Source organism: Microcaecilia unicolor, chromosome 2, assembly GCF_901765095.1.
Source record: "Microcaecilia unicolor chromosome 2, aMicUni1.1, whole genome shotgun sequence".
In the NCBI taxonomy this organism is placed as follows: Eukaryota; Metazoa; Chordata; class Amphibia; order Gymnophiona; family Siphonopidae; genus Microcaecilia; species Microcaecilia unicolor.
In genome coordinates this window covers 329,218,665-329,238,049 of record NC_044032.1, presented here as the reverse complement: position 1 = coordinate 329,238,049, position 19,385 = coordinate 329,218,665, and the positions used below count along the sequence as shown (strand labels likewise).

At 46.0% G+C, this 19,385-nt stretch overlaps 1 protein-coding gene across 1 annotated transcript in view; it reads right to left on the bottom strand.

Annotated features, from left to right (window-relative positions):
• Positions 1 to 19,385, bottom strand: part of DGKQ (diacylglycerol kinase theta) — a 679,503-nt gene that overhangs the window by 291,634 nt on the left and 368,484 nt on the right. The window contains 2 exon segments of the mRNA XM_030192090.1: positions 9,269 to 9,423; positions 10,118 to 10,179. Of these exon segments, the coding sequence (XP_030047950.1) occupies positions 9,269 to 9,423; positions 10,118 to 10,179 (217 nt within the window).

The following is a 19,385-nucleotide window of genomic DNA, read 5'->3' as shown; positions in this document are numbered from 1 at the left end:
GAGGGGTAGGGCGCAACAGCTCTCCCAGAATCTCTGGGAGAACGGCCCGGAGGCTCTCGTTTAGAGCGGCTGTAGAGAAAGGCTGTGAGGTCGATGCAGGCGTCGACGTCAGTACCTGTTCCGGGCGTGGAGGCTGTACCGGGCTGTCCAGAGCGGAGCGCATCGACACCTCCTGAACAGAGGGTGAGCGGTCCTCTCGGTGCCGATGCCTGCTGGGTGCCGAATCCCTCGGCGACCCAGAGCTCTCGGTGCCGACATGGGGAGGAGACCGGTGTCGATGCTTCTTCGATTTCTTCCGAAGCATGTCACCGGAGCTCCCCGGCACCGACGAGGAGGACGTCGAATCCATCCGTCGCTTCCTCGGGGCCGAGACTGAAGAAGGTCGATCTCGGGGGGGCTGTACCGCAGGAGCCCTCAGGGTAGGAGGAGACCCACCCGAGGGCTCACCGCCACCAGCAGGGGAATGGACAGCCCTCACCTGCACTCCACCCGATGCACCACCGTCCGACGACATCAGCAGACGAGGTCCTGGTACCACCGACGTCGATGCAGCTATCCGATGTCTCGGCGCCGATGCAGAGGCCCGATGCCTCGATGCACTCGATGCAGGGGCGGCCGAGGAAGATGGTCTGGACGCTGACGACGTCGATGCACTCGAAGATCCCGGTGCCGATGCCGACGAAGAGCCCGAGAACAACACGTTCCACTGGGCTAGTCTCGCTACCTGAGTCCGCCTTTGAAGAAGGGAACACAGACTACAGTTCTGAGGGCGGTGCTCGGCCCCCAGACACTGAAGACACGACGAGTGTCGATCAGTGAGCGAGATAACCCGGGCGCACTGGGTGCACTTCTTGAAGCCGCTGGAAGGCTTCGATGTCATGGGCGGAAAATCACGCCGGCGAAATCCAAAAGCCGAAATGGCGAAAATTGAAGCACCAAAATTTTAGAGGGAGAAAAATCTCGACCGAGGCCGAAAAGAGGCCTACCCCGACGAGGAAGAAAACTTACCGGGGCAAAAAGCTGGAAGTACGGGGAGGATTGACACGAAACCCGGTCGAAGGGTTTCCGGAGCACTTCCCGACTAACAAGCTTTCCCGAAGGAAAAAAAACACGCTCAAACAGAATTTGGACGCGCGAGGTCGACTTTCCGGGGCTCGACACGGCGAAAACACGACCGTACCGAGTGCGGACAAAAGAAGACTGGCCGGCTCGAGCCGGTTCGGGCGGGAAGACGGCCGCGCATGCGCGGTGCGCGCGGGCGCGCGAGGGCTAGCAAAGGACTTTGCTAGTGAAGATTCCGATTGGAGGGGCTGCCGTGGACGTCACCCATCAGTGAGAACAAGCAGCCTGCTTGTCCTCGGAGAAGCTTGTATACTCAGTGGTAGTGATTGGTATCATGCGTCGGAGCTTTATGATTTTTTCCTTGAAAGTTCGCTAGGTTAATTGCCGATGGGGTTTCTGTACTATTTGAGGTGACCAGTGTGGTGTCTAGGAGATTGTTTACAAGTGAAAAGAGTTTGTGCGTGTCCTTGTAATTTGGTCCTATTATAGTTCTGTAGTGCGTTCTTTTGGTTTGTCTGATTTTGTATTTGTATTTCCTTTGCGTCTGTTTCCATTCTTTGAATGTGTGTTCGTCTTGTTTTTTTCTCCAAGCTCTTTCTAGTCTTCTAACCTGTGTTTTTAGTTCTTTCAGCTCTTCGTTGAACCAACGGATTGAACTTTTCCTATGTGAGGTTCTAGTTTGGAGTGGTGCTATCTTGTCTAACACTGTTCTGCATCTTTTATCCCATTCTTGTAAAAATTGGGGTGAGTCTGTAGTTGTTGTCCATTCGTCGGTGTATATTTGTAGCCAAAATTTTAGTGGGTCTATCTTGCCTCTTGTGGTGTATGTCCTTTTTTCTTGTCTTTGTTGTTTTGCTTTTGTTTTCCAAAGGAGGGAAGTGTTTGCCTTGTAGTGGTCTGACCATGGTATGGCTATCCATTTTGTGTCTTTTATTCTGAGGTTCTCTTCTGGTGAAAATTTGTGGGTTATGATGTCTAATGTATGTCCTTTCTTGTGGGTGGGTTGCAAGTTAGGCCAGTGGATCTTCCAAAGTTGAAGGAATTCCTTGCATTCGTGTACATTGTTTGTGTTAATATTTTCCAGATGAAGGTTGATGTCTCCTGCTATAAGAATATTTTGGGAAGACAGGCAGGTGTTTGATATGAAGTCCATGAAGTGTACCTGGGCATCTTGCCATTTGGCCAGGGGTCTATAATATAGGATTATATTTAGTTGGTCATGCAGGTTGGGGTGGTTGATCCTGACTGAGGCTATTTCGAGTTGGGGAAGGATAGATTCCGCTGTTGTTGTGACTGTAAATTTGGCTTTATAAATTATGGCTATTCCTCCACCTCTTTTTCCTTCTCTTGTCCAATGGGTAATTTTGTACCCTGGTGGGCAAAGCTCTAGGATTATTGGGTCTTTGGAGTTATGAATCCAAGTTTCATTAATGAGAAGGAAGTCAAGGTCATTTGCTGTTATCCAGTCAGTTATCATTGTGGTTTTTTTGATTACTGATCTAGCATTAGAGTAGCCCACATGTACTAATTGGTATTGCTCCCTTGAGTTCGGGTTTGTAGTTATTTTTATCAGTTTTCTGTGTCCTTGATATGTGGATTCGGTGCTTTCTCTTTTTGTCATTCCTTGTTGGTGTCTGTAGGTATTAGGATTGTTGTGGACTTTGTTGTTGTTTCGTGAGGGCATGATTAGTGCGTATGTGGTGTGTGGTTCGTGCGTTGTGAAGTTGTTATTATATGTGTCGTGGATCGTCTGCACTTGTATGAGTAGGATGAGACAGCAGATGGTTAGGGTTATTTTGCTGGGGTACATATCAGCAATGGAGACGCTGCAGCGATTTCTAAAGTAACAGTACATAGGATATAAAGTGTAATGTGTGCGGTGCATCTACTGCACAGCGTATGCTACTGGGTCCCAAACTGTGACTACAACCCAGAACTCAAACTGCGGCAGCCTTTCAGTCCGAAATGTGGGTGTAAAGTATGTACAAATGATGAATTTCAAATCAACAGTGCCACTGCACAGGTCCCGACATGGACCATGTTTCACATAGCTTCATCAGGGGGGTTAGCTCCATCAACCGCTATTCCTGTACATTCAAAGCAAACATGCAGCAAGCAAGCAGGAGGGATAGCAAAAATCCTGGTAGCAAAGAAGCATAACAACAGAAAGTCCCAGCAACAATCAAGCAAGCAAGAAAGCAAAATTATGTGTAGTTCTATTGCAGCTGATCCCATCGGCAACAGAAAACAGCAAAAGTCCTAGCAACAATCAGTCAAGCAGAATTATATGCAGCTCTATTGCAGCTGATCTCATCGGCAGCAACAACAAAAAAAACAAACCAGCAAAAGTCCTAGTAACAATTAAGCAAGCAAAATTATATGCAGTTCCACTACAGCTGATCCTATCGGCAGCAAAATCGCGGGCATCCTAGTAGCAGGCCGAGCAGCACTATCGCCAGCATGCAAGTCGAGCAGCACAATCGGCAGCCTGCAGGCATCTCACCGGTGTCAAGCCAGCAACGAACAGAACAGTGAAGTTGCAGGTAGCTCGTCGGCCTCACTGGTCCTCGGCTCGGCGTCTCCCGTACTGGAAGGCCGCACTTGGGCGGGCCCCCGGTAGTATCAATTCGCCCGGGGCTTGCGACTCGGTGTGTGGCCGGCCCTGGAGAGCACCACTCGCCTCGGACTCTCCGCTCCTCTCAGGGAAGTCAGCCAGGCCCCATCCGATCGGGCGAGATACGCTGGATCATCAATTCCCACCTCTCCCGAAGACATCAGCTCTGGGGATTAATGAAAACCAGCAATGCCTATGGAGATAGTTTGTAGTTGGTGAGTCAGCTTTTCGGAGCTCCAGTCCGATCGGGCGAGATACGCTGGATCTTACAAGGTCCTCTCTAAGTAATCTACTTAGATTTCAGCAAAGCCTTTGACACGGATCCTTACAGTAGGCTCTTGAATAAACTTGACAGGCTGAAGATAGGACCCGACGTGGCGACCTGGATTAGGAACTGGTTGATGGACAGATGCCAGAGGGTGGTGGTAAATGGAATTCACTCAGATGAGGGAAGGTGAGTAATGGAATGCCTCAGGGATCGGTGCTGGGGCCAATTCTGTTCGATATATTTGTGAGTGACATTGCCAAAGGGTTAGAAGGTAAAGTTTGCCTTTTTGCGGATGATACAAAGTTTTGTAACAGAGTGGACACCCCGGAGGGAGTGGAAAACATGAAACAGGATCTGCAGAATCTAGAAGAATTGTCTAACATTTGGTAATTAAAATTCAATGCAAAGAAATGCAAAGTGATGCACTTAGGGAGTAGAAATCCATAGGAAACATATGTGTTAGGTGGTGAGATTCTGATATATACAGACAGGGAGAGGGATCTTGGGGTGATAGTATCTGAGGATTTGAAGGCGACGAAACAGTGTGACAAGGCGCTGGCTGTAGCCAGAAGGATGCTAGGCTGTATAGAAAGAGGTGTGACCAGCAGAAGAAAGGTGCTGATGCCCCTGTACAAGTCATTGGTGAGGCCCCTCTTGGAGTATTGTGTTCAGTTTTGGAGGCCATACCTTGCTAAGGATGTAAAATGAATTGAGGCAGTGCAAAGAAAAGCTACAAAAATGGTATGGGATTTGCGTAATAAGACATATAAGGAGAGACTTGCTGACCTGAGCATGTATACCTGGAAGAAAGGAGAAACAGGAGTGATATGAAACAGACGTTCAAATATTTGAAAGGTATTAATCTGCAAACAAATCTTTTCCAGAGACGGGAAGGCAGTAGAACTAGGGGACATGAGGTTGAAGGGGGGGGGGGGGGCAGACTCAAGAAAAATGTCAGAAAGTATTTTTTCACGGAGAGAGTGGTGGATACTTGGAATACCCTCCCGCGGGAGGTGGTGGAGATGAAAACTGTAATGGAATTCAAAAATGCATGGGATAAACATAAAGGAATTCTGTTCAGAAGGAATGGATCCACAGAAGCTTAGCGGAGATTGGGTGGCAGCACCGGTGGTTGGGAGGTGGGGCAAGTGCTGGGCAGATTTCTACGGTCTATGCCCAGAAAATGGCAAGGATAAATCAAGGTCAGGTATACATATAAAGTAGCGCATATGAGTTTATCTTGTTGGGCAGACTGGATGGACTGTACAGGTCTTTATCTGCCATCATCTACTATGTTACTATATTGTTTAAATAGTCTTAAGATATGAGGTGCCATTGCTGCCTCTCATCTTGAGGGACTGTGGGGTTATAACTCTCCCCCCCTTTCCACAACATTCAGTGTGTCTCAGACTTTTAGCTGGTATCCATCTGTAATGCTGGTTTTTGTCATGCTATTTGCTGAAGGATCTCTGTTTTACTTTGCATCATAAACAAACATGTACCCGGACATGATGCCTTGCATCTAAAAATAACTTGTGGCAGTGATCCAAAGAAGCATCTGAGTCAAGTCAGAAGTACGCAGGAATTTCCAAGGTCACTACTGATAAGCAGAATATAAATTTGGAGATGCACAGGTAACGAAGAAGGGGTAGTATCTCTAATCTCCTCCCCTCCATCATGTCCTCCGAGACTGCAGACAAAGCGGTCTCCGCTTACAATGCCGTTCTCTCCTCTGCTTTGGACACCCTCGCTCCATCCACCTCCCGTCCCACAAAGAGTACTAATCCCCAGCCCTGGCTGACCCCTTGCATCCGTTACCTTCGCTCCTGCACCCGATCCGCTGAACGCCTCTGGAGGAAATCTTGTACCCATTCAGACTTCCTTCACTACAAATTCATGCTATCCTCCTTCCATTCCTCCCTATTCCTTGCAAAACAGGATTATTACACCCAATTGACCAACTCTCTCAGCTCCAACCCTCGTCGTCTCTTCACCACCCTTAAGTCCCTCCTCAAAGTGCCCCCCGCTCCCACTCCCCCTTCACTCTCTCCTCAATCACTGGCTGACTACTTCCGCGACAAGGTACAAAAGATCAACCTTGAGTTCACTACCAAGTCACCACCTCCTCTTCAGCCTGTAGCCCTATCCAATAACCAACCAACCATGGCCTCTTTCTCCTCCTTTCCTGAGATCACCAAGGATGAAACCTCCCGCCTTCTTTCCTCCTCGAAATGCACCTCCTGTTCTTCCGATCCCATCCCCACCAACCTACTTAACACCATCTCCCATACTGTCACCCCCTCCATCTGTCGCATCCTTAACCTTTCTCTCTCCACTGCAACTGTCCCTGACACCTTCAAGCATGCCGTAGTCACACCTCTCCTAAAAAAAACCATCACTTGACCCTACCTGCCCCTCCAACTACCGCCCCCATCTCTCTCCTTCCCTTCCTCTCCAAAATACTTGAGCGCGCCATTCACAGTCGCTACCTTGATTTTCTCTCCTCTCATGCCATCCTAGATCCACTTCAATCTGGTTTTTGCCCTCTACACTCGACAGAAACAGCACTCTCTAAAGTCTGCAACGACCTGCTCCTCGCCAAATCCAGAGTCCACTACTCCATCCTCATCCTCCTCGATCTATCCGCTGCGTTTGACACTATCAATCATGATTTGCTTCTTGCCACACTGTCCTCTTTTGGGTTCCAAGGCTCCGTCCTTTCCTGGTTCTCCTCTTATCTGTCCCACTGCACCTTCAGAGTACACTCTCATGGATCTTCCTCCACTCCCATCCCACTATCTGTTGGAGTTCCCCAGGGATCTGTCCTTGGACCCCTTCTCTTCTCAATCTACACCTCCTCCCTAGGCTCACTAATCTCATCTCATGGTTTTCAGTATCATCTTTATGCTGATGACACCCAGCTATGCACCAGACATCACCACGGAGACCCAGGCCAAGGTATTGGCCTGCTTATCTGACATTGCTGCCTGGATGTCCAACCGCCACCTGAAGCTGAACATGTCCAAAACCGAGCTCCTCGTCTTTCCACCTAAACCCACCTCTCCTCTTCCTCCACTCTCTATCTCAGTTGATACCCTCATCCACCTCGTCCCATCTGCCCGCAACCTCGGAGTCATCTTCGATTCCTCCCTCTCCTTCTCTGCGCATATCCAACAGATTGCCAAGACCTGTCGCTTCTTCAACATCAGCAAAATTCGCCCTTTCCTATCTGAGCACATCACACGAACTCTCGTCCACGCTCTCATTACTTCTCGCCTTGACTACTGCAACTTACTCCTCACCGGCCTCCCACTTAGCCATCTATCCCCCCTTCAATCCATTCAGAACACTGCCGCACGTCTTATATTCCGCCAGAACCGATATACTCATATCACCCCTCTCCTCAAGTCACTTCACTGGCTTCCGATCAGATACCGCATACAATTCAAGATTCTCCTCCTTACCTACAAATGCACCCGGTCTGCGGCTCCTCACTACCTCTCTACCCTCATTCTCCCCCTATGTTCCCGCCCGTAACCTCCGCTCACAGGACAAATCCCTCCTTTCAGTTCCCTTCTCCACCACTGCCTCCAGGCTCCGCTCATTCTGCCTTGCCTCACCCTAAGCTTGGAACAATCTTCCTCAACCCCTACGCCAAGCCCCCTCCCTACCCATCTTCAAATCTCTGCTTAAAACTCACCTCTTCAAGGCTGCTTTCGGCACCTAACCTTTCGTGAAATATAGTATGCCCTATCAGACGGACTCTACACTTGTCTTTTGACTGTACACTTGTCTTTAGATTGTTTAGATTGTCTTTAGATTGTACACCTGTCTTTTAGATTGTAAGCTCCTTGAGCAGGGACTGTCCTTCCATGTTAAATTGTACAGCGCTGCATAACCCTAGTAGCGCTTTAGAAATGTTAAGTAGTAGTAGTAGTAGTAGTTTTAATGGACTTATACTGAGTTTGGCTTCAAGAGGGAACTAGCTAAGACATTTTGGGTTAGATATTCCTCTTTTCCTTCTTTTGCACTGTTGTACCCTTTACAAAACTTTAATAAACATTTAATGTGAAAAAAAAAAAACACTGTAAAAAAAAAATTGGGAGATGCACAGATCAGACAGCTTTTCCTGATCTCACTCACTTCAGCGCTGATATCCTGATCACGGATCAAGGACTCCCTGAGACTACCACCACTACCAGTCACCTACCTGAAAAGCCAGATGCTTATGAGAACAACCTAATCACCACTAAAGTCATATGTTTCTAATATCCTATAGGGCCGAGAACATCGGAGGTTTTAGGAACTTACCGTATTTTTCGGACTATAAGACGCACCGGACCATAAGACGCACCTAGGTTTTAGAGGAGGGAAAGAGGAAAAAAAATCTCGGCGGCCATTTTGAATATCGCCGAGACCGTCAGAAAGCATTGAGAAGCACGGAGAGCAGCGCGATGGGCAGGAAAGAGGGGGCTCTTTCCTGCCCCGACGTCACTAGACCACCAGGGAACATGGAATCCTGTAAGTACGGAACGGAGGTCCAAAAACGCTACCTTCGGACTATAAGACGCACCCCCCATTTTCCTCCCAAATTTTGGGGGAAAAAAGTGCGTCTTATAGTCCGAAAAATACGGTACTTCAATGGTAGAGATTGTTTGAATTGGTTCACCTTACCTTTATATGTTTTTTTCATTCTGCATATTTATCTTAGAAACTTTTATTCTGATCTCACATGCTGTTTTATATTTTGCCTTTGTAAATAAAACCTATATTTTTCTATTTACGTGTGATCCTGTAGCTTATTAGTGAATCTTAAGAGGGAGTCTGATCTCAGGTCAGCAAAATATATGACATACTTTCTTTTCAGAGTGTTATCAAATTACTAGTTGCATGTCTTTGTCCTACCTCTGATCTGCAGGGGGTTAATGGAGAATACTGGTATTATTATTCCCACAAGCAGAGTGAAGGAAGTCCTTGGAGTTAACAGTTAGTGGCAACCAGATAACTATCTGGATAGTGTGGAAACAGCAAAATGACTGTTCTAACTTTATTCAGTTACCTATCTGAACAGCAGGTGAATATTGCCAATATCTAGAGGTCCACTAAATCCAGATATTTAGTGAACACCATCTGAATACTAGTGCTGAATATTTGGATTTATTTCAGCCGTGGCAGTTGGCATTTTAAAAACAATACTGACCACCCCAGCTGAATGTTGATCCTAAAATGTTTAAGATGCATCCTCATTCAGATCATCAAGTTGCATTATTTACTTTTATCTCAAACAAAGAAAATTGCAATCATTATTAGTATCAAGACATTACTTACTTTTGATGTGCAAATAGTCTTTGAGAATATTAGTGTATTCTTCAGAAGACAGTTGAGATGGCAAGCCATTAACGAATAGGTTTATCCACATTATTACATTCTTATTTTCTACCAGATAAAACCTAGTTTGATTCATCTGGCGAATTGACGTCTACAAGAAAAAGAAAAACAAAACATGAAACTTTCAGGAAATAACTGCTAATATTAAAAAGCCTTGTATGAATGATATGAGCTACCAATGAAAAGCCATGCGTTAAATTCAAATGCAAACAACTGTTCACTTGCTTAAGTAGTACTGAATGTGCATACTTTTCTCTATGCAGGCTTTGCTGAGTTTTCAAGGCAATCAAATTACACCAGAGAAATTACGAACTTCCATTTAAACTTGCTGTTTGGCATAGACAAATTTTCTGTGTTAATAAGGCGTCATATCAATGTTAGCTGAATGTTCTAATGCATGCTTATTAGGTGTATTATGCTAACATTGTATTATATCTCTGGCATTTGAATTCCAGTGCTGTTAAATGTGTATATTTTTGATACTGTTTTACGGTAGTTCTATTAGGTTTCAATTTACTGTTTTCAAGTTTACCTCATTTATTGTATTTATGTTTATTCTTGGTTATTTTACTATTGTTATGCTGACAACAAAATTGTAAGCTTTATGTTAAACTGTACCTGCTGGACACCGCCTTGGGTGAATCTCTTCATAAAGGTGGCTAATAAATCCCAATAAATAAATAACTAAATAAAATAAATGTAAGGAAAATTTTTTAAACGTATGCATTGTTGGAACCTACTTAGTAGTGTAAACAGTAGGCAGGCTAGAAATACTTTTTATTTACCTTTTTTATATCTTTGAGCTTGATAAGAAGCACCTCCTGATTTGACAATGTCATCTTCTGTACTAGAAAAACAAAACAGATTACAAATGAGCTATAAATGGGATCACTCGGTTAATCTACAATACCTTTAGCAAGGTACTGGATCTCAAAATTATTGCTGAACAAGGACAAATGTACAAGAACAATAAAATCACAGTCTGATCTTCTACAACCAGGGTTTTCAAACATTTTGATAGCAGCCCCAATCCAGAACTAGGGTCCAAGTCTCAATAACTCTATACTGTAACCCTGTCCCAACAACCTACAAATTCTAACTCAAAAATCTTTTATGTTAACTTATAAAGTCATTCAATTTTTCTGAAAACATTTAGGGCTTGGTTCTCTATTTGGCATTGAAAAAAATCAGCGTGGATGAAAAATGCACCTACGCATATTCTATAAACTGCGCAACGCCGTCCACCCAACTAAAACTTAGGTGCAGCCATTTACACCAATGAATAACTGCCCACACCCAAGTTTAGATGTAGAACAGATTGTTCTATAACACTGCGCATAAATTTTAGGAATGCCTATGACCTGCCCATGTTCCTCCCATGGCCACACCCACTTTTGAGACCCACACGCTAGAATTTATGTGGACTACATTATAGAATACACTTACTGAGTAGTGAGCATAAATTCTAATTAGTGCTGATAATTGCTTAACATCCAGTTATCGATGCTGATCGGGTTAGTAACCAATGAGTTGAACACGCAAATCAGAATACACCCAGATTTGTGCAAACAAATCTAGTTGCATTATATAGAATTTGCAGGTTAGTGGGTTTACATGCTTTGTTTTGATGCCAGCATAGCTCTCCTCTATTATTAGCCAGGTAGACCTGGGAGAGCCACTATGCTAATAATGAGCTATGAGGAAAATATCTGCTTTGCAGTTCTGCCAACTATTTATGTTTAAATTTGTTTATTAATTTTAAGTTTCTAACAAGAACATCCTTGTTAATTGAAATACAGCCATAATTACAGTATCAATATTTTCCTTCATATATAACTACACAGTTCTGCTTCCTTTGACCACATTTAAAGAAAAAGGGGGGAACATGAATTAGGGAAGATTCTAACATACAACTGTCAAATTAACTATATGGCGTAACGTTTCCTTAATTAGTATAGTTGTTATTTCAGTTGTTTTGAGTCCAGGAATGATTTTAGATGATCTGCTGAATAAACGACATATTTTACCTGACCCAATTTAACAATACACTTACAGGGGTAAGCTAAAAAGAATGTACCACCTGTTTCAAGAGTTCTTGCTTTCAATGCTAGGAAGGCTTTCCTCCTTTGTTGAGTAGGTTTAGTCACATTGGGGAAGATTTGTACCTTGACCCCTCCAAAACAGGTTTTCAAATTTTTAAAATAAAGTCTTATAATGCTATTTATGTCCTGTTTGAATATTAAGGAGACTATCAAAGTAGATCGAGCTGTTGTTTCATCCAAAGTTTGTTCAAGAGTAGCTGAGATATTACTTAAGTCCAGATTAGAATTCTCCATTTCTTGTTCTTTCCCTTCTCCTCCTTTGGGATTCATAACATAATACACTTTATTAACAGGGGGAATTGCTTCAATAGGTATTTTAAGTACCTCATTCAAATATCTTTTAAACATCTCATATGGCTTCGTCTCAGGGAGTTTAGGAAAATTTAACAATCGTAAATTTAATCTTCTGTGGAAATTTTCTATCAATTCCACTCTTCTTCGAATTTCCAAATTATCTTTAATCGCTGCTTGCTTGAAATCATGTAAATCCTCTACCATCGCTTGGAGATTCAACAATTTCCCAGATATTTCTTCTTTTACTGAATCTACTTTTAAATTTATTTCTTGCAGTCTGGAGTTAAAGGCAGTAACTTCTCCCGATGTACGTTGGAGAGTAACATCAATTTTATTCAGTGTCACCCAAATCATATCCAGGCTTTTACTTTCTCTGGGGTTCCTACCTCAGTCCTCGGCGTCTTCAGTAGTGACAACGGACCCTCGCTAGGAGTCACACCCGCAACACTTCCAGTAGGGCGATTTTCTCCTTCAGCAATCACTATTGATGCCGGGTGGGGAGGTCTCAACACTGGTGGTGATAGGGAAACTTCTTCTCCCAGCGGGGGTTCTGCTTCCCCAGACAACCCCGCTATGGGATCCACTTCCCCAATGTTCCGGGAAACTGGCAAGAAAAAACGTTCGAGTCCCGCCTGGTTCGGCGTGGAGGTCGAGGCAGGCGGGGGCACTGCTCTTATCAACCCCTATCATTTTGTATGCAGCATAATAGTCCAAAATAATTCTATTTCCCCCGAGCGAAGCAAGAGCGTTTCTCCGTGCTGCTTGTTACGCCCCCATCTTGTTCCCCCCGAAAGCTCTGCCAACTATTTATAATAGACTGGCTGCTGTAGGACAGTCACAAATAGAGGGGATATCCAACAAAGAATGGTATAATGGGAGTAGAAGAGTGGCCTAGTGGTTAGAGCACTGGTCTTGACATCCAGAGGTGGCCGGTTCAAATGCCACTGCTCCTCCTTGTGATCTTGGGCAAGTTAACCCTCCGCTGCTTCAGGTACAAAATTAGATTGTGAGCTCTCCAGGGACAGATAAATACCCAGTGTACCTGACTAACTCACCTTGAGCTACTACTGAAAAAAGTGTGAGCAAAATCCAAATAAATAATAAAAACAAGAGCTGGACAGAAAAGATGCACAGTGCAATATAGTATCAGTTTATTAAAACAAGATCTGATGCACCTATGTTTTGGCTTCCACCTGTACAAGGGACACATTGAGGGGCATAATCGAACGGAAACGCCTATCTCCATGGGCATTTATCTCCGAGAACGGGTCTGTGAAGGGGCGGGCCGAACCGAATTTTCGAAAAAATGGACGTTTTTGAGCTGGGCGTTTGTTTTTTTTAGTGATAATGGAAACTAAAAACGCCCAGCTCAAAAACGTCCTAATCCGAGCCATTTGGTCGTGCGAGGGGCCAGGATTAGTAGTACACTGGCCCCCCTGATATACCAGGACACCAACTGGGCACCCTAGGTCAGTGCGGTGGACTTCAGAAAAAGCTCCCACATGTATAGCTCCCTTACCACGGGTGCTGAGCTCCCAACCCCCCCTCCCCCAAAACCCACTACCCACAAATGTACAACACTACCATAGCTCTTAGGGGTGAAGGGGGCACCTACATGTGGGTACAGTGGGTTTTGGAGGCCTCCCATTTACCAGCACAAGTGTTACAGGTGGGGGGGGGGGGGGGGGGGGATGGGCCTGGGGCCACCTGGCTGAAGTGCACTGCGGTATCCACTAAAAGTGCTCCAGGGACCTGCATACACGAAGGCCTCTAGGACTCGTTGCTGCTATATAACATTGCCACACCAGTTGACACCTGAAGACTAATCTCTCCGAAAACATCCTTTATTGGAATAACCGCCTTTACTCACAGCTAACTGCAGATCAGAGGTTGTGCCCCACTGGCAACGAATCTCCCTGGTACTGAGATGAGCAGTAGGTCAGAGCTGGCAGAATGCTGTACAATGCCCTCTTTCAGCCACATTCAAGGGAAGAACTAAGTTGTTTAACGTGGCTAACACAGGAAAGGGAACTAAAACTGGCTTACAAAAATGGCCACTACCGCATGGACTACAACAGGGCACACTCTGACCCAGTAGGCAGGGGGAAAAGCACCATGGGAGAAGAGCCTACCAACTACCAACATTGTGAGACTGTAACACAAGCTAATGAAATCATGGAGCCCAATACCCTACATCAGTGATGGCGAACCTTTTAGAGACCGAGTGCCCAAACAGCAACCCAAAACCGAATTATTTATCGCAAAGTGCCGGTACTCATTATGGGCGGGGTCACCACATATGACTCCACCCCTATGATAGCCACACCCCTTACACCAGCCATGGCGCATATAAACAGACATCATTGAAAATATTATACTAGTGTAGGAGAAAAAAATAACATGACTTTCTTGCATTATAAATCATTTCTGTAAGCTGTTACAGCTCCAGTATGCCCAGTGCAAAATAAGACAGCAGATGTAAATTCTCCAATTCGACATATTCCAAACACTAAAATGAAAATAAAATGATTTTTCCTACCTTTGTTGTCTGGTGATTTTGTTTTTCTATCCATATTGGTTTTAGTCGCTGATTCTGCTGCTCTCTATCTGTTCTCTTAACTCCGTTTCCAGGGCTTCCTTTCCATTGATTTCTTTACTTTCCTCCTTTCTTCTTCATTTCTTGCCCTCCATCCATGTCCAGCAACCTTCCTCTCCCCTCCAGCCACAAATGTCCAGCAGCCCTCCTCTCCCCCCTGCCCTACCTCCCAGCACCCGGCAGCACCCAGCACCAGGCCTCCCTCCCACCTAGCACCCACCATCAGGCCTCCCTCCCACCCAGCACGCAGCAGCAGCAGCAGCTGGCCTCCCTCCCACCCAGCACCCACCATCAGGTCTCCCTCCCACCCAGCATGCAGCAGCAGGCCTCCCACCCACCCAGCACCCACCATCAGGCCTCCCACCCAGCATGCAGCAACAGCAGGTCTCCCTCCCACCCAGCACCCACCATCAGGCCTCCCTCCCACCCACCACGCAGCAGGCCTCCCTCCCTCCCACCCAGCACGCAGCAGCAGGCCTCCCTCCCTCCCACCCAGCACCCACCATCAGGTCTCCCTCCCACCCAGCACCCACCATCAGGCCTCCCTCCCACCCAGCAGCACACAGACAGCACCAGGCCGGCCTCCCGCCCTCCCTCCAACCCAACGAGCATCAGGCCGGCCGCCCGTCCATCCTCCCTCCCTCCCAGCACCAGGAACCCCCCTACTCCTAAAATTTTAAAAGCGTACCTCCTCAGTTGGGGTTAAGGCGGTGTGCGTCGGCAGCGGCAGCAAAGCGCCTGTGCTTCGCTCGACGCGCCTTCGGCCTTCCCTGTCTCTCAAGCTCTGGTCCCGCCCATAGGCGGGCGGGCTGTTGCTCGTTGCGTTGCAGGGAGGGCAGGAGGAAGGCCGAACTGGGAGGGAGAGTGGGCGGACCAGCGATGGCGATGGCGCGCGTGCCCTCTCTGGCACGAGTGCCATAGGTTCGCCATCACTGCCCTACACCCACCACAATGCAATGCTGATGTGACCCTGTAGTGCAACCGAGAGCCACATCTGACCCAGGGAAAGACTGTCACAGGATAGAACACATTCTGCTGTCATGGAGGTGGGTACGGCATTTGAGGCTGGCATAGAGGCTGGGAAAAAAGTTTTTAAAGTGGGGTTTTTTTTGGTGGGAGGGGTTTGCTGACCACTGGGGGAGTCTGGGGAGGTCATCCCCGATTTCCTCCAGTGGTCATCTGGGCAGTTGGGGCACTTTTTTGGGACTTGTTCGTGAAAAAAAAGGGTCCAAAAAAAGTGACCCAAAATCGCAGCAAAAACGCCATTTTTTTCGATTATCAGCTAAAGACGCCCATCTCTCCTCGGCTGATAACCACGCCCCAGTCCCGCCTCCAACATGCCCCCGTCAACTTTATTCGTTTCCGTGACGGAGTGCAGTTGGAAATGCCCAAAATCGGCTTTCGATTATACCGATTTGGGCGCCTTTGGGAGAAAAACGCCCATCTCCCGATTTGGGTCGAAATATAGGCGTTTTTCTCTTTCGAAGCAGGATTATGTCCCTGAAGCAGGTGAAATCAATATATAATAACCCACTCTAAAATTTTCAAATGTCTTTTAAAATCGATCCTTTCATTACTCTGTGTTCTGATTGAAAAGACTGGAAGAATAAATACAGCTTCAACAGTATCTGATAGTGGGAAATGCTATTGTGTTTGATTCCTTTTTTGCTTGGCTCTCCAATTAGTATGGTTGATTCTTTTAAGTATTTGGGGATCATAACTGATCAATTAATTTTTGAGCTCTGTTTGATACTACCTGGATAAGATGGCTCAACACAATGATTTACACTACACTGACTTCAAAACATAACTATTGTAAAATTGTCAATGCAGGCATCAACTCCTCTGAGATCAAGCACCTCTAAGTCTGTTCAAACTATGAGTGTTAGGGTTTTAATCTCAAGCACATAAATTTGATCTGGTCACTCCTCAACTTTTTCAACATCACTGACTGCCAATCAGAGTGTGTCATGGAGGTTTCAAAACCAGGATCTGTGAAGGACTTCGCTTTGAAGCTCCGCATAGTAGCCTTTTCAATCCAAATACCCGTTTTCAGGAATTGGGATTGACCACCTGTGCAGAACCTTGTGTGGAGATGACTGAGACTACTATGTACTTACTGGTTACCAATCCGATGCCACAGGCAGACACCATCTAAAGGGGAAAACTGTAAGTTGGAGAAGAGACGGCTGAGGGGAGACATGATAGAGGTATATAAAATATTGAGTGGAGTGGAACAGGTGAATGTGAAGCGTCTGTTCACGCTTTCCAAAAATACTAGGACTAGGGGGCATGCGATGAAACTACAGTGTAGTAAATTTAAAACAAATTGGAGAAAATCTTTCTTCACCCAACGCATAAACTCTGGAATTCGTTGCCGGAGAACGTGGTGAAGGCGGTTAGCTTAGCAGAGTTTAAAAAGGGGTTAGACGGTTTCCTAAAGGACAAGTCCATAAACCACTACTAAATGGACTTGGGAAAAATCCACAATTCCAGGAATAACATGTATAGAATGTTTGTACGTTTGAGAAGCTCGCCAGGTGCCCTTGGTCTGGATTGGTTGCTGTTGTGGACAGGATGCTGGGCTCGATGGATCTTTGGTCTTTTCCCAGTGTGACATTACTTATGTACTTATGGGGAATCATTCTCCAGTGTAGAGGTTAGTTTACCCGTTATTGGTCCACTTCCCAGAATCTGGGACATGTGCATGTGATTGGGGGGGGGGGGGGGGGGGAGGTACCTGAGTGTACATATAAGGCCCCTAATGTCTTGTAGACATACTGTCTGTTTGGCCATACGATAGTGGGTCAACCTACGTGAGGTTGGAGAATCATCACTTAATCCTCTCACATCCATCTGAACCACCAGGACCACCTGCTGCTCATTCGGATTACACCTAAAACGGCAAAGGCTATCAGCACCATCTCTCTACAGGAGAAAGTGGAGGAAATGGTAGAAATATGTTCAAACCAGCCACTTCCTGGATTTGAGGACACGGTCAATAAGCAAATTGCCTTGGCCAACGCATGTACCACTGAGACAGAGAGACATCAGCTCAGGGGACTGATATATCAGTACAGAACCTCTTCATTGTTGATTCTTATGACTATGCCCTGAGAAATCTTCATGTCACCCATGTATCCATCTATCCCAACAGCAAGCCAGTCTTCATACTGCAATATAAGAGTCTGTTGGTATCACATGAATCCGTACAGGAGAACCTTAACACCCTGTAGGCCAGAGGTATACCCGACAGTGCAATAGTACTTTTAATTCGCTACTGTAACCCATCCAAAAAAATAATCTTACCTGGAGAAGTGCCTTGGACTATCGTCAACTGGACAAAATGGTACCCCTTTCTAGATGGCCTATGGCGCCCTTAGACCAGAATCTGGCTACGATTAAAGGTGCAAAGTATTTCATTAGTCTCGATCTAGCATCAGGCTATTGTTAGTAGTTAACATGTGTTCTCATAGTTTAACGGTATATGTCTAAAGGGTTAGAGAACTTGGCCATCTTTCGACACAAATCGGGAGATGGCCGGCGATCTCCTGAACCCGGCCAAATCGGTATAATCGAAAGCAGATTTTGGCCGGTGCCAACTGCTTTCCGTCGTGGAGTCACCAAACTTCAAGGGGGCATGACGGTAGGGTGGCGAAGGTGGGACAGGGGCGTGATTTGAGATGGCCGGCTTCACCTGATAATGGAAAAAAGAAAGCCGGCCTTGACGAGCATTTCGCCGACTTCACCTGGTCCCTTTTTTTTAGGACCAAGCTTCAAAAAGGTGCCCCAACTGACCACCGAAGGGAATAGGGGATGACCTCCCCTTACTCCCCCAGTGGTCACCAACCCCCTCCCACCCAAAAAAAAATATTTTTTTGCCAGCCTCTATGCCAGCCTGAAATGTCATACCCAGCTCCCTAGTATGCAGGTCCCTGGAGCAGTATTTAGTGGGTGCAGTGCACTTCAGGCAGGTGGACCCAGGCCCATCCCCCCCCCCCTACCTGTTACCAGTGGCGTAACCAGAAGGCAATATTTGGGTGGGCCAACAGTTCAGATGGGTGGGCACCATGGTTGCCAACTTTTTGAAATTCAAAAATTTGCCACCTGATGCCCCACCCCATACTCCACCTCTATCCCACTCCCAATAACTTCAATGAGGGTAGCAGTGCAGGCTTCAGTGACTGCAGGCCACATTGAGGGCTAGGGGGAAGTACAAGAGATTGCACTCTTCAGTCTCCATTGAGCCTCAGGGTCCCCTAACACACATACTTAGCCTATATAGCAAGACCAAACACTTTTCAGCATATCTCTCCAGTTACACGCTGTAGAAATGATGCCAGAAAGTATAGTCTAGTATTAAATTCTGCATCCACAGAACCCCCTGGCTTTCCCTCAATGGGTGCAGAGCAGAGTTAGGACATTTCCCAAAAAAACTCACCGTAATCTCAACAGCCACCATATAGTAAATAAAATGTCACTCATAACCTAGAGCAAATTTACAATGCCAGCACTAACTTCCAAAACAAGGATCCTACCTATGAAAACGGCATTGCCTTACATATTACAGAGGGGCCCTAAAATATCAATACATCTATTGGGAAAACTGAACAAACCAAACTTACTACAGAAGTCTACATAGAAAATTCATGCTAACAGAATACCTCGATCACACACATGGAACAAAAAAGCTAAATATATAATAATTGACTACAAATTATAGAAATAAACAAAATCCCAGGAAGCCAGACCTTGCATGCAATACAATACCAGAAAAACAGAAAGAAATGCATTTCCTACTGTGCAAAATATAAAGATAGTACGTGACAGGGATGGTGTTAGAGGAGTGCAACTGGAGCAATTGCTGTTGGTCCCCTGGCCAGAGAGAACTACAAGCATGATGGAAGCTGAAGGCAGTGCAGCCTGGTGATGGGCGTTGGGGTTCCCTCCTAAATTTATGGCCTGGGCTCCAGCCATGTCTAACACCAGCTCTGGCAAGATGTACATTCCTGAGGCAGCAAAGCATCCCCACATCACCAATCTACCACCACCTTGTTCGAC